Source organism: Pistacia vera, unplaced genomic scaffold (genome assembly GCF_008641045.1).
Source record: "Pistacia vera cultivar Batoury unplaced genomic scaffold, PisVer_v2 Contig291, whole genome shotgun sequence".
NCBI lineage: Eukaryota > Viridiplantae > Streptophyta > Magnoliopsida > Sapindales > Anacardiaceae > Pistacia > Pistacia vera.
Window position 1 is genome coordinate 583,254 of NW_022196103.1, and position 12,669 is coordinate 595,922.

General features: G+C 33.7%; 2 protein-coding genes across 3 annotated transcripts; one reads left to right on the top strand and one right to left on the bottom strand.

The window, feature by feature from the left end:
* The first annotated feature begins 2,634 nt into the window (after nt 1-2,634).
* LOC116134733 (homeobox-leucine zipper protein HAT5-like) lies at nt 2,635-5,021 on the top strand. The gene is made up of 3 exons (XM_031420394.1): nt 2,635-3,131; nt 3,857-4,251; nt 4,342-5,021. The coding sequence occupies exons 1-3, from the start codon at nt 2,978-2,980 to the stop codon at nt 4,789-4,791; spliced, it is 999 nt and encodes a 332-aa protein (XP_031276254.1). The 5' UTR covers nt 2,635-2,977; the 3' UTR covers nt 4,792-5,021.
* A 2,454-nt stretch (nt 5,022-7,475) lies between these two features.
* LOC116134714 lies at nt 7,476-12,669 on the bottom strand. Of its 2 annotated transcripts, none has more exons than XM_031420377.1 (6): nt 12,241-12,669; nt 10,646-10,798; nt 10,287-10,420; nt 8,381-8,528; nt 8,165-8,271; nt 7,476-7,877 (listed from the first exon to the last, which is right to left on the bottom strand). In XM_031420377.1, the coding sequence occupies exons 1-6, from the start codon at nt 12,434-12,436 to the stop codon at nt 7,836-7,838; spliced, it is 780 nt and encodes a 259-aa protein (XP_031276237.1). In that variant the 5' UTR covers nt 12,437-12,669; the 3' UTR covers nt 7,476-7,835. The 2 variants fall into 2 exon arrangements, with proteins under 2 accessions (XP_031276237.1, XP_031276236.1); XM_031420376.1 differs by having other exon boundaries at nt 10,646-10,774; nt 12,217-12,661.

The following is a 12,669-nucleotide window of genomic DNA, read 5'->3' on the forward strand; positions in this document are numbered from 1 at the left end:
TTGAACACTTTTGAATTTTTGTGCTTGGTTTGGACTTTGCAACGGATGGCCTAAGGTTAAGGAAGAGTTTGCATATGACTGCACAGTGGGATTGCATTTGCATTTGCATCAATCATCCAAGACTGATACTTTGAGATTATGGTCTCGCAGCTTTCAACCATTATAGCTCGTACATGCTTTGCTACCAGAAAAGAAACTTTATTAGTATATTGTATATCCATTTATGCAGCTAATCTGATGGTAATGGAGGAGAATGCGCACTTAAGAAGCATTTTTTTTTAATGTAAAAGAGAGAAATGAAAACAACTAAGAAGGAGAGAACATCTCGAGATTATGATTAACTAATTCCTGTCTTAATCATATTAGACAGGTGTTTATAAACTTAAGGCGTCAACTTCTCTTTGGGTTTTAGGTAATTAAATTAGTGGGATTCTGGAAGATGATGCTAAAAACAAGATTAAAATATTGAAGAAATGCTCTCAACTTTTCTACATGTCCTGATCCTCCTATAGGCTCTGCTGCAGCTGGCTCTTTCTCTAGCTTTGTTTTATGAATTTAGTAAGAATTGGGGTGTGGGTATTATTTTTTTGAATTAAATTAATGGAAAAAGAAATGTACAGATCCAATGGACAGAGAATCCAAGAGAGATATTAGAATAAAATAGTAAGGGGAAAATGAAGACGAACCCACATTACATTGAGGTGGGCCAATGAAGTCCAGACGTGTAGGAAACCCAGGCGCGTGAGTGGTGGTGGGACTGGGACTCGCCCTTAAATTTCGAGCTCGTCACCTAAAAGAAAGCGACTGATTGGACTGGATTCTCTTGTTTTTTTCTCTCCCTTTGCTTCGTTGTCCTCTCTTATCCCCCATCCACTTACCATTTTACCCCCACCCCACTCTCCTCTCTTTCTAACCTTTTATTATTTCCTTAATTTAAAAACATATTTTAATAATTATAAAAATTCTCATAAAAATACCACAAAAGTTTCTTAAATAAAATATTACATACCCTCTACCAATATTGCATAATTTTTTTCTTTTTCTTTTTTTATATCAAAAATGTCTTAACTAGTTTATTTATACTTCAACTAATCTCTAAAGACTTTAAAACTATCGATCAGATAAAAAATTTAATGATTATTTTTATTAAAACTTCGAATCTTTTAAATAATATATTAAAAAGTTTCTATCAAACTATTTTATCATATAAAAAATAATTAATTATTAAATAAATAATTATTAAATAAGCTGAGCATGAATGTTTTATGGCCACCTTTAAAAATTGCACTAATTAATTAGTACCATTTCTTATATGTTAATTACGTATTTACGTGGCATAACAAAAAGTCAAAATAATAAATGAAGATGAATTAAATATCAAAGAGTAAATCTGCATTGGTTGTATAAAAGTTTGTATGCATAATTTATACTTACCCACTGTTGGATGAAACTAATCAATATATAATACTTTACTTCTGAATTTAAAATTAAAATAAAAAATAGATCCAAGGTATTATTTATGTGAAAATAACACCTAAGTTTTAGATAACTCACTTACTAGTACTATTCTAATTGCTTGATTTAAGATTTAAAAATAATTTTAAAACTAAATATAATTTAAAATTTAAAATTTAAAATTTAGAGTTATATTTCAATATTTTAAAAATCCTAAATTAATAAAAAAATATTAAACTTTTTTCTCTTTTATGTATTCCCGATTTTTCAAAATGGAACTTGATAATCTATATCAAGCACAAAGACTTATTCCAAGTTCCAACCAATACCATTATATATTGAAGAGTAAATAACTTTTTTCCCACCCAAGGTTTGCCTTAACGACACTTTTCCACCTAAAGAGTTTTAAAATATCACTTTTTCATCGAAAATTTATATTAAATTACTATCTAAAATACACTTCAATTTCTCAATTGACATTTGGCGAGTTATCATGATCTAGGGTAAGATGAGTTTTATAGAACAAAGGTGAGTAGATCAAATGGTGGTGACCGATTGAATTTTTGTCGCTAGAATTAGTCGAAAATCAACTAAAAACCGAAAATTCTAGCTTTACGATGGCTAACAATCGACGATGAATCAAGTGTTGAAGTGAGCAAGGTTTTGTAGAGAGGTAATCGAAAGTTCAAATGGTGGCGATGGAGATAATTTTTGCCGCTGTAACCGGCTTTGGGTAGTAACAGAATATTAACTTTGGGTGAAAAAGTGATATTTTGAAACTTTTGGATAGAAAAATGTCATTAAGGAAAACCTTGAGTTGGAAAAATCATTTACTCTATTTTTAAACAATAATACTACCTTCAAAACCTTTTCATACAAAGTTTCCTTCACAAATTTACGTAGTAAAAGATGGTTGGATAATTTTAAATTTAAAATAAACTTTTACTGAATCATCTTTTGTCCCGTAAATTTATAAGAAAAAACTCGTATAAAAAGATGGTGCGTGTAATATTACATTTTTTATGTATTAATATTAGAATTTGTCGTTTTATCCTCTTTAAGAATAGGTGTTGTACATTAAAAAAGAATGAGGGGTATCAAAGTAAAGTGGGAACACAGAGCTAAGCTTACGTGCACATATGCTGCTGCTCTTATTATAACCCAACAAGCAACAACTTCCTTCTTTAAATCTCTCAAACCAAACCAAACTTTCTCTTCACTCTTCATTCTTCAATCTCTCCCTATCCATTTCTTCATCTTCTCTACTCTCTCTATACTTCACTTCTTCTGAAAAGCTTTCAAGAAACCCCTCAAATTGTTTTCTTCTGAGTGATGGGCACGACCAGCCGCTGTTCCCATACTTCTCACATAACCGAGATCATCATCACCAGCTTCTTTCGTCATAAGCACAATTAAGTTTTTTTTTTTTCTTTCTAATCGGTGTTATTTGACTGTTGGATCATCTGGTTCAAAAAGCTGTAGTCATGGCAGCTTAAGAGAGAGTGATCATTAGTTTGACTTAATGGCGGGTGGGAGGATATATACTAGTGGTAACTGTAGTGGTAGTGGTGATGGTTCAAGTCTTTGTGTTTTGATTCAAAGCCAAAAGGGTGCTCGCTCTTCTCAGCCTCTCGACTCTCCCTTCCTTTCTGCTTCTACTTCTTCTCCTTTTCTGGGTATACTTTTTACTCTTTTCACTTTTTTCTCTGGTAGTGTGTGTTTATGTCTTTTTTTGGTTTGGTTTCTTGGTTTATTACACTGTCCACACTTTTTACTATGTAGATCTTCTGACATGATTATTTCTTTGTTGGAAAAATTGGATTATAGTTTTTTTTTTTTCTTTTAATTAACTTATGAACAATGCAATTTTATTTGTGTTGTATCAGTTTTGACTAAGCTGTGCTTGTTTCGGTTGAAAAAAAATTTCTCGATGAGTTTTTTTTGTTTGAAGTCAATACTTTGATGATACTTTCGAGAGCAATAAATTTTCAGTTTACATCTTATTGTTGTAATAGCGACAATTCTATCTTCTTATCCTTTGGTTTTCCTTCTTGTTTCTCTTCTTCCATCTTGCTTTATTTTTAAATCTTGCTCTGAGTGATCGGTGAGGCCTTCCTTTATGTGGGATTGTCTATGGAATTGCATCAGATGGACTATAGATCAGTAAAGTAGCAATAGAAAAACCGATAAATTAATCATATCTCAATTGTCACAAAGCAGTCAATGTGGATCACAAAGTAGTCAATTCTTTTCATTAACTGGAATAAAAATTATGGAGCAAAAGAGTACTTCTATAAGTACGATAAATACGTAATTTGACAATTACTTGACAGTTACTCCTATTGATCTGATATAAAGAAATTAAGATGTCCTCCTAAAGTGTGCTGTGTCTTGAATTCAGGATCACGATCCATGGTCAGCTTTGAAGATGTTCATCTAGCAAACGGATCCAACAAGTCCTTTTTCCGCCCCTTTGAACACGACGAAAATGGGGATGAGGACTTTGATGAGTATTTTCATCAACCTGAAAAAAAGAGACGGCTTTCAGTCGATCAAGTTCAATTTCTTGAGAAAAGTTTCGAGGTAGAGAACAAGCTTGAACCCGACCGAAAAGTCCAGCTTGCAAAGGACCTCGGCTTGCAGCCTAGGCAGGTGGCAATATGGTTTCAAAACCGCCGGGCTCGCTGGAAAACAAAACAGCTGGAGAAGGACTACGACATATTGCAAACGAGTTACAATAACCTTAAGGCAGATTATGACAACCTCCTTAAGGAGAAGGATAAACTGAAAGCTGAGGTAAATTTCAATTGGTTCCTCAGAGTTCTCTATAAATTAATTTGCTTTGAGTTATGATTATACTTATGGGATGATTATGAAATTTTTCAGGTGGTTATCCTCACAGACAAGCTACATCTAAAAGAGAAAGAGAGTGGAAAGACAGAATTGTGTAATGTAAACAACACATTGTCACAAGAACAACTACCACAAAAGCCTATTGCTGATTCTTCATCTGAGGGTGAAGTGTCAAAAGTTTCAATTGTGGCTTGTAAACAAGAAGATATCAGTTCGGCAAGAAGTGACATCTTTGACTCAGATAGCCCACATTACACTGATGGGGTTCATTCTTCACTGTTGGAGACTTGTGATTCATCTTATGTTTTTGAACCTGACCAATCCGATTTGTCACAAGATGAAGATGATAACTTGAGCAAGAACTTCTTGCCTCCATACATCTTCCCAAAGCTTGAAGAAGCTGATTATTCAGACCCGCCCACGAGTTCATGTAACTTTGGATTTCCCATTGAAGATCATTCCTTTTGGCCCTGGTCTTACTGATCAAGTATCCTTGGTATATATATCTTTGATGTGTTTTTCTAGTTTCTGTTTAAAGCTTGTTACAGTGTTAAGTATAAATAAGAGAGCAAATAAAATCAATGGCACCCCAATGCAGAATTTGGTTGTAGCTGGAAATCAATATATGGAGGTTTTGCCCCGCCTGTAATTTTGTCATCTAGGGGTTCTTAGAGTTGAATGAAATTTCTTCTGTTCAGAATGTAATTAAATAATGTATTTAATTTGCAGAAATTATATCTTTTCTTTTGTCAATTTGTATTTCTAAGGAAGTAATAATCTGTGTGCTGCTCAAAACTGCGGGAATACTTCTCTAAGCTAGAGATGACTTTGAGAGAATCATACATAAATACATAATGTTCTGGCAAATGTAATGAAAATATCAGTCTCTTTTAGTTTTATCCATAAAGAATCAAAAATGGCCCTGAAGCTTTGTGGAGGATCAGTTCCGTATTGGCCATTGCTTCATGGGAAAAAATCTCATCAAATTAAGGACTCAATCAAAACACTTCATATTATCATACATTCCAATCAACATTACTCAGCGGGTCCGATTCAACCAGATCTGCAACCCAACCTCTCATCAAACTCATGGTCCATATATATATATATAATGACGTTCTCATTGTCTTTTCAGATAACTACGAACTTAGCCAAAACTGGGGTAACGTCCTCAGCAAATATTTTAGGGAATTATTGATAATCAAAGTTTACAGAACAAGATTATAATAAAAGCAGCAGCAGACTCATATATTTATTTAATTAAAGGGTTACATCATATTGTAGTTTTTTGACAGAAACACGGGATTTATAATAAACTTGACAGAATTCGTGATATTATATAAGTAACCATGCGTTTACTATATCAAAGGAAACCATGTTTAATGGTTGGTGATAGAAGAGAATGTTTGGCTAAGTCAGAATGTAAAGGAGTGGTCATAAATTGCATGTTAAATATGCATACGAAAGCCCTACTGTTCCATGCGTCTCCGTTACATTTGGTGTACCCTCTTTGTCAAACCTTGAATGGTGATTTATGCACAGAGTTTCAACGCTTAACTTTTCCATAAACTCACTATCTAAATGGAATTCATTAATTACACGTGTCTGTCGTCACTAATATATCAACTTGATTACATATATTGTGGGTTTAACAGTACATAAATAATAAATATGGATAATATTACTGTTATTAATTCTTTTTATAAATACTATATAATAGTTTGTATAATACGTTTCGTTTATCCAACAATAAACCTTATCTAATAAATTGATTAATTTCAAATTATCACCAAAATTACAAACGGGGAACTTTTCCTTTTGTAACTTTCTCTTTACGGCATTTTTAGATGGGGCCACTGGGAGAGCGCCAAATGTCTCATCTTCTCGAAGGACAATGCTCTTTTATTTTCCAGATTTCCTACCGACCATCTAAAACCCACATTGATGGGGTTTCGAGGAAAGCCATACACGTGTACGAGTGTGATGGAAAACTGTAAAAAAAAGAAAGAAAGCCTATTCTCGTCAAAGAAACATCACCATCAAGACAGCGTCCACCACCAAGCAAACTCCAATGGAATCTCCGACTGCAAATGGGCCCCCCCCAACAAGACGTGAACATTAAATGCAACGTGGCATGTGATCTGCGAATCTAAAGGTTGAGATCAGGTCAAAAAGAGTAGGACCCACCACTGATGGTTATTTTATTTAAAAATAAAAGTTTGTTCTCTTATAAGAAATACAGATAAGCATTGGGATGGGAAAGTGGGGCCCCGTTGACAGCAACAGCAGGATGATGTCACACGTGGAGTAGCTTTCTTTGGGCCCACAACACACGTGCTTATCAGGTGTCCATGTCGTAGCTTTTAAAATATCGCCCACAAGAACCCTTTGTAAATTTTAGTAGTACAAGACTGGACTGCTTTTATTTATATTTTATAAAAGAGTAAACGACTTTTTCTCACCGGAGTGGTTTATGACATACCTTTGAAATATTTTTTATTATTTAAATTTATATTCTATTTTTTATTCGCATAGTTGCTCTTACACTATAACCCTTCTCTATTACCATTATTATTCGTCAAAATCCTTCAAACCCTATTCTTCCCGATTTTATCAATTATCGGCAATCAAACAATTAAAGTTTCTATAACTCCCACTCCCAAATTAAATTTTGATCAATCTCAACCATCAAAATTCAATATTTTACACTAAAAGATTCATCGGCTTCCTATATTTAAAAACCTTAATAATCTAGACAGAATTTGATTTTTGTTTACCTTCAAAATATAAATTTAGATAGTAAAATAGTATTTTAAAAATGAATAGGTGAGAAAATGTCATTAAACCATTACTTGGATAGAAAAAAATGTTTAACTCTTTATCAAATTTAATTTCCTTCTCTTAAAACCTTTTAATTTAATTTTGAACATCTACAATTGTAGTTGAAATTGGGTTAAGATGGTTGGTGTTTGGTAGAGTTTCAATTAGATTGCGGATCTTTAATGCTCCAATCAACTTCTCTAAAGTTCTATCAAAATGTTGAGGTCACAGTTCACACATTGGATTTTGATAGAATTATAAAATATCATAAATAGTTTGATATATATTTTCAAAGGAATTTTGTAAGCTTTTGAAGACAAACAGGTTCTAAACGTGTACTTCGTTAAAAACACTATGGATTTGGGTCCATGAATGGTAGGGACGATTGATTCTCAATTTTATTTAGAAATTCGGGAATTACAACCAGATTTTCAGCAAAAGTAAGTCCACCCAATAAAAGTAACATCATTGTGAATGCCATTCCAAGGCTCTAAAGTGTCTGTCCCTAAACCCTCAAACTACAATATTGTTTCTTTACTTTCCCCATTATCACAACCTAACCAAGAACCAAAATTATTTAATGGCCAAGGATCTTTCATAAACAATAAACAATGATCAACCAGTTGGCTTGAGCGTACTGCAGATGAGGCCTAATTTGGAAGATCCGCAAGTCGCTTTTATGACTAAACAATGAAGCCTTTCAAGATTCAAAATTTCAAGTTCTCCTTCAAGTAACTTACCACCTCTTGCTGCACCAGTTCAAAGACAAAACACATTCAAGTTTCAGCTATTAATAACATAATTTTGGTCATTAAAGACTATCCCAATTTTGAATATAATTTAACTTCATTTAGACTTTGCCTATAACATCTTCCGTTTTGTACGTATATATGTCAAGTACTTTAGCTCTAATACTTCTGTAAGAAAAAAAAAACTTGAATATCTGTTGCAAATTCAAGTCTCAAGATGGGTATTCTTTATTTTCTGACTCCTAATTGCAATCAAATTGAATTTTGTTAGAAGGAAAGGAACTTACAATCAAGCAAAGGATGATGCAGCCAGCAGCTCCAGGGAACAAAGCGTACCAAAAATTCAATCGATGCAATTTAACCCCATCAATAAAGAGTAGTGGCAGGCTTGCAGCTGTAATATCAATTCGATTCACATTTTAATACTTGATATATAAAATTATGAAGGCACATTTTTAAAGGAATCAAATAGTCAGTGAGGGAACGCATAAATTGAGAGCAACCTGGTGGATGTGTTGACCGAGTGTAGATCATGAATGCAATGGCAGCAGCAAGGCCAGCACTCCTAGCAAGCCAACCAGGTCCAAATATAGAGAATGCCAGAACACCGATGGCTGCACAACCAATCTGAGCCATGAACATATTGTACTTCTGCAGAATTTTGGGCACCGGTAAATTAGAATATAAGTTTAATTAAACATCAAACTTTTCTAAAAAGCATGAAACTCTCCTAAGTTGTCTGTTAATTAAATCCTTGTTTTAATTGAAAAAAAAAAAAAAAAAAAAGAACGAAACTCTTCACATTATTTGAACAGAGACAGGGATCTCAACAAGAATTCAACTTAAATATTTAAATGAATTACATGATCTTGAGCAATCTGATATCCAAATTTATTTTCTACCAAACAGGATTTAAACCGGGTTTAATATCAAGGTTACAAGAAGTTGTCCCAACAAATTACATGATAAATTAGACCTGTTAGATTCAAATATTAATGCTAGACCATTACCTAAAACTTAAGTTTTTTAATGGAATATTTACCTAACATGATATCAAGATTCAATAAAAAACAACTTAATCTTAGTTCTGGATTTTGATTCTTCTGATCCAACTCAATTGTTGAGGTTCATTGGACCGAATTAGTCCCAACAAATCTGTTAAGAGTTTAAAAATGAACTCACATCGCATAAAAGAAAACGTATTAAACTTAAAACTGATGTTCATCTATTGCCTGATACCTTAAAGGCTTAAACCGTATTCACCAATGGTGTACAGAGTCAAACCTCAAAAAATTGTTTTTGCACCAATTTCTTAGTAAACCGCCAACTCCACGAGGATTATTATAAAAAGGTTTGAGGATACTTGAAGCATTGATTATCAGGATACTGGAGAATAAAAAAATTGTAAACTGTTTCTATGGATAAAGCATTTAAGAACAAAATATTTAAAAACTAAACAGAGCCTCAGAGAAGACAAGAAGTACTAAAAGTTCCAGTGATCAGCTTCTATTTGGTATTGTCACTAAAGGTTTGAGTTGTATTTTCCCATCTATACACCATCAATAAGACTAGTAAAAATAATCAAATCATATTCTATGATACTAATTTAGTTATTTGATGAAATAACATTCCGTACTCATAATGCATCCTATACATTACATGGATCACATACTTCACTAAATGATAGACAACATTTAAGATTGAATTTTTAGTGTATAAATTGTTTGTTTTGGAATCAACCCACATGGATTTGTTTTTGAGTTTCACATAAGCATTCTTTACCTAAAATACTTCCATTGAATGGAAACGACCCAAGATTTATAAACTCGATCACTCTCGTATTCATTAACAATGTAAAATGCGGCAAATCTCCACCTTGTGGATCTCACCTCCTCATGAGATTATCACATTGTTCCATTGGGTCATTAGCCTGCTCTGAGATCAATTGTAACAACCTGAATTGTTACATTTAAGTTATTATATAACTCTAGTTTCCCAATTATCAAGCTTGTAGGGTATGAAAATAGTTGTCAGTTCCATTATTGAATAAGTGAATTCACCCATAGAAGGCCTTTCAAATCTTTTGTACAAATCTTAAGGGTTACTAACTGAAATAACATAAGTAGAAACTTTCAACAACAAATATGAAGAAAGACATGTCGTTTATATAGTAGTAAGAAATATGACATGTTGTGCAGATTAAAGATATGGATATGACATGTCATGTCGTGTCCTGTCGAAGGTAGAACAAAACCAAAACCAAGTACAAAGATGAATAGCAAGCAATGCCTCGGGCTTCTGAACAGAGCAATTTTATTTTAAGAAACATAAAGCACCTTGTAGAATACGGCATACATGATACAAATTAATTCAAATATAGACCCAAGGAGATAAAGAAAGTAATAGTACCCGAGCAGCAGGGGTAGATGGAGTGGCAAAAAGCACCGCACAGACAGCCCCCAGCGGAGCAATTGTCATTGAAAGTCCTTTTGGAGCCAGCATTTGATCCATCTTTCCCAGTATTGCCATGGCCACAAATGCTCCTGTTTTCTAACACACGTTAGTACCAATCTTCCGGACTTCAATCTTTTTTTTCTTTCACCAATTTAACATAATATTCTATGTCTAATTTAAGTTAGGAAAGATAAAAACATATCCTAGCAATGCAAATTGAAGAATTGCCTATAATTTTTGTCAAAACCCAATAAAAATACAGTGTGCAGTAACATGTACATTGCTAAAGAATAGATGAGTTTAGTCCGTCTAACCTGCAGAAGGCCAAAGGATGTCACTGAGAGAAGGATCAGAAGAAGCCTTTTGTGGTTTCCAACTATCCCAGAGTGGCGCAGCCATGTTGCTTGATGCCACAATTCCATGACCAAAACTTTTTCTTGTACCTATTCTTCCTCTTGTCACTACATTTCTCTCCTNGTTCCAGTGATCAGCTTCTATTTGGTATTGTCACTAAAGGTTTGAGTTGTATTTTCCCATCTATACACCATCAATAAGACTAGTAAAAATAATCAAATCATATTCTATGATACTAATTTAGTTATTTGATGAAATAACATTCCGTACTCATAATGCATCCTATACGTTAGATGGATCACATACTTCACTAAATGATAGACAACATTTAAGATTGAATTTTTAGTGTATAAATTGTTTGTTTTGGAATCAACCCACATGGATTTGTTTTTGAGTTTCACATAAGCATTTTTTACCTAAAATACTTCCATTGAATGGAAATGACCCAAGATTTATAAACTCGATCACTCTTGTATTCATTAACAATGTAAAATGCGACAAATCTCCACCTTGTGGATCTCACCTCCTCATGAGATTATCACATTGTACCATTCGGTCATTAGCCTGCTCTGAGATCAATTGTAACAACCTGAATTGTTACATTTAAGTTATTATATAACTCTAGTTTCCTAATTATCAAGCTTGTAGGGTATGAAAATAGTTGTCAGTTCCATTATTGAATAAGTGAATTCACCCATACAAGGCCTTTCAAATCTTTTGTACAAATCTTAAGGGTTACTAACTGAAATAACATAAGTAGAAACTTTCAACAACAAATATGAAGAAAGACATGTCGTTTATATAGTAGTAAGAAATATGACATGTTGTGCAGATTAAAGATATGGATATGACATGTCATGTCGTGTCCTGTCGAAGGTAGAACAAAACCAAAACCAAGTACAAAGATGAATAGCAAGCAATGCCTCGGGCTTCTGAACAGAGCAATTTTATTTTAAGAAACATAAAGCACATTGTAGAATACAGCATAAATGATACAAATTAATTCAAATATAGACCCAAAGAGATAAAGAAAGTAATATTACCCGAGCAGCAGGGGTAGATGGAGTGGCAAAAAGCACCGCACAGACAGCCCCCAGCGGAGCAATTGTCATTGAAAGTCCTTTTGGAGCCAGCATTTGATCCATCTTTCCCAGTATTGCCATGGCCGCAAATGCTCCTGTTTTCTAACACGCGTTAGTACCAATCTTCCGGACTCCAATCTTTTTTTTCTTTCACCAATTTAACATAATATTCTATGTCTAATTTAAGTTAGGAAAGATAAAAACATATCCTAGCAGTGCAAATTGAAGAATTGCCTATAATTTTTGTCAAAACTCAATAAAAATACAGTGTTTAGGAACATGTACATTGCTAAAGAATAGATGAGTTTAGTCCGTCTAACCTGCAGAAGGCCAAAGGATGTCACTGAGAGAAGGATCAGAAGAAGCCTTTTTTGGTTTCCAACTATCCCAGAGTGGCGCAGCCATGTTGCTTGATGCCACAATTCCATGACCAAAACTTTTTCTTGTACCTATTCTTCCTCTTGTCACTACATTTCTCTTCTTATTAAAACTGAAACCCAGAGATCTCTCTAAAACCAACCCCTTCTTTCTGTTCAAAGGATCATTGAGTTTTGAGAGAATAAATGAAGAATACGAATGCAATGATGTTGCCGCAGGTGTTGAAGCTAATGTGGGTATATTAGAACAAACATTATGATGAAAATAACTTGCCCTGAGTTGTGTACCCATATCTTGAATTGATCCTTAACAACACCTTAATTTCTCTGCAATACTTAGGTGGATATTTTCCCAAGTCATGTCAGACTGAAAGACATAGTTGTTACATAAGAGAAGTAGAGGACCGTTGAGATAGGGAGGATGTTAAAGGTGGCTTTTTAAGACGTCGAAAGGGCGTTGGATAAGGGCATCCAGCTCAGAGGCTATTCTCCACTGGTTTTTTTTTTTTTTTGGGACTTATAATA

Bases quoted from the DNA above. Each gene is read 5' to 3' on its own strand.
- LOC116134733 (XM_031420394.1), top strand. From the start codon at position 2,978: ATGGCGGGTGGGAGGATATATACTAGTGGTAACTGTAGTGGTAGTGGT. The intron at 3,132-3,856 runs GTATACTTTTTA...TCTTGAATTCAG, and splicing joins TACTTCTTCTCCTTTTCTGG to GATCACGATCCATGGTCAGC. The intron at 4,252-4,341 runs GTAAATTTCAAT...GAAATTTTTCAG, and splicing joins AGGATAAACTGAAAGCTGAG to GTGGTTATCCTCACAGACAA.
- LOC116134714 (XM_031420377.1), bottom strand. From the start codon at position 12,436: ATGGGTACACAACTCAGGGCAAGTTATTTTCATCATAATGTTTGTTCT. The intron at 8,272-8,380 runs GTTGCTCTCAAT...TTGATATTACAG, and splicing joins TCGGTCAACACATCCACCAG to CTGCAAGCCTGCCACTACTC. The intron at 7,878-8,164 runs GTAAGTTCCTTT...GAACTGGTGCAG, and splicing joins GCATCATCCTTTGCTTGATT to CAAGAGGTGGTAAGTTACTT.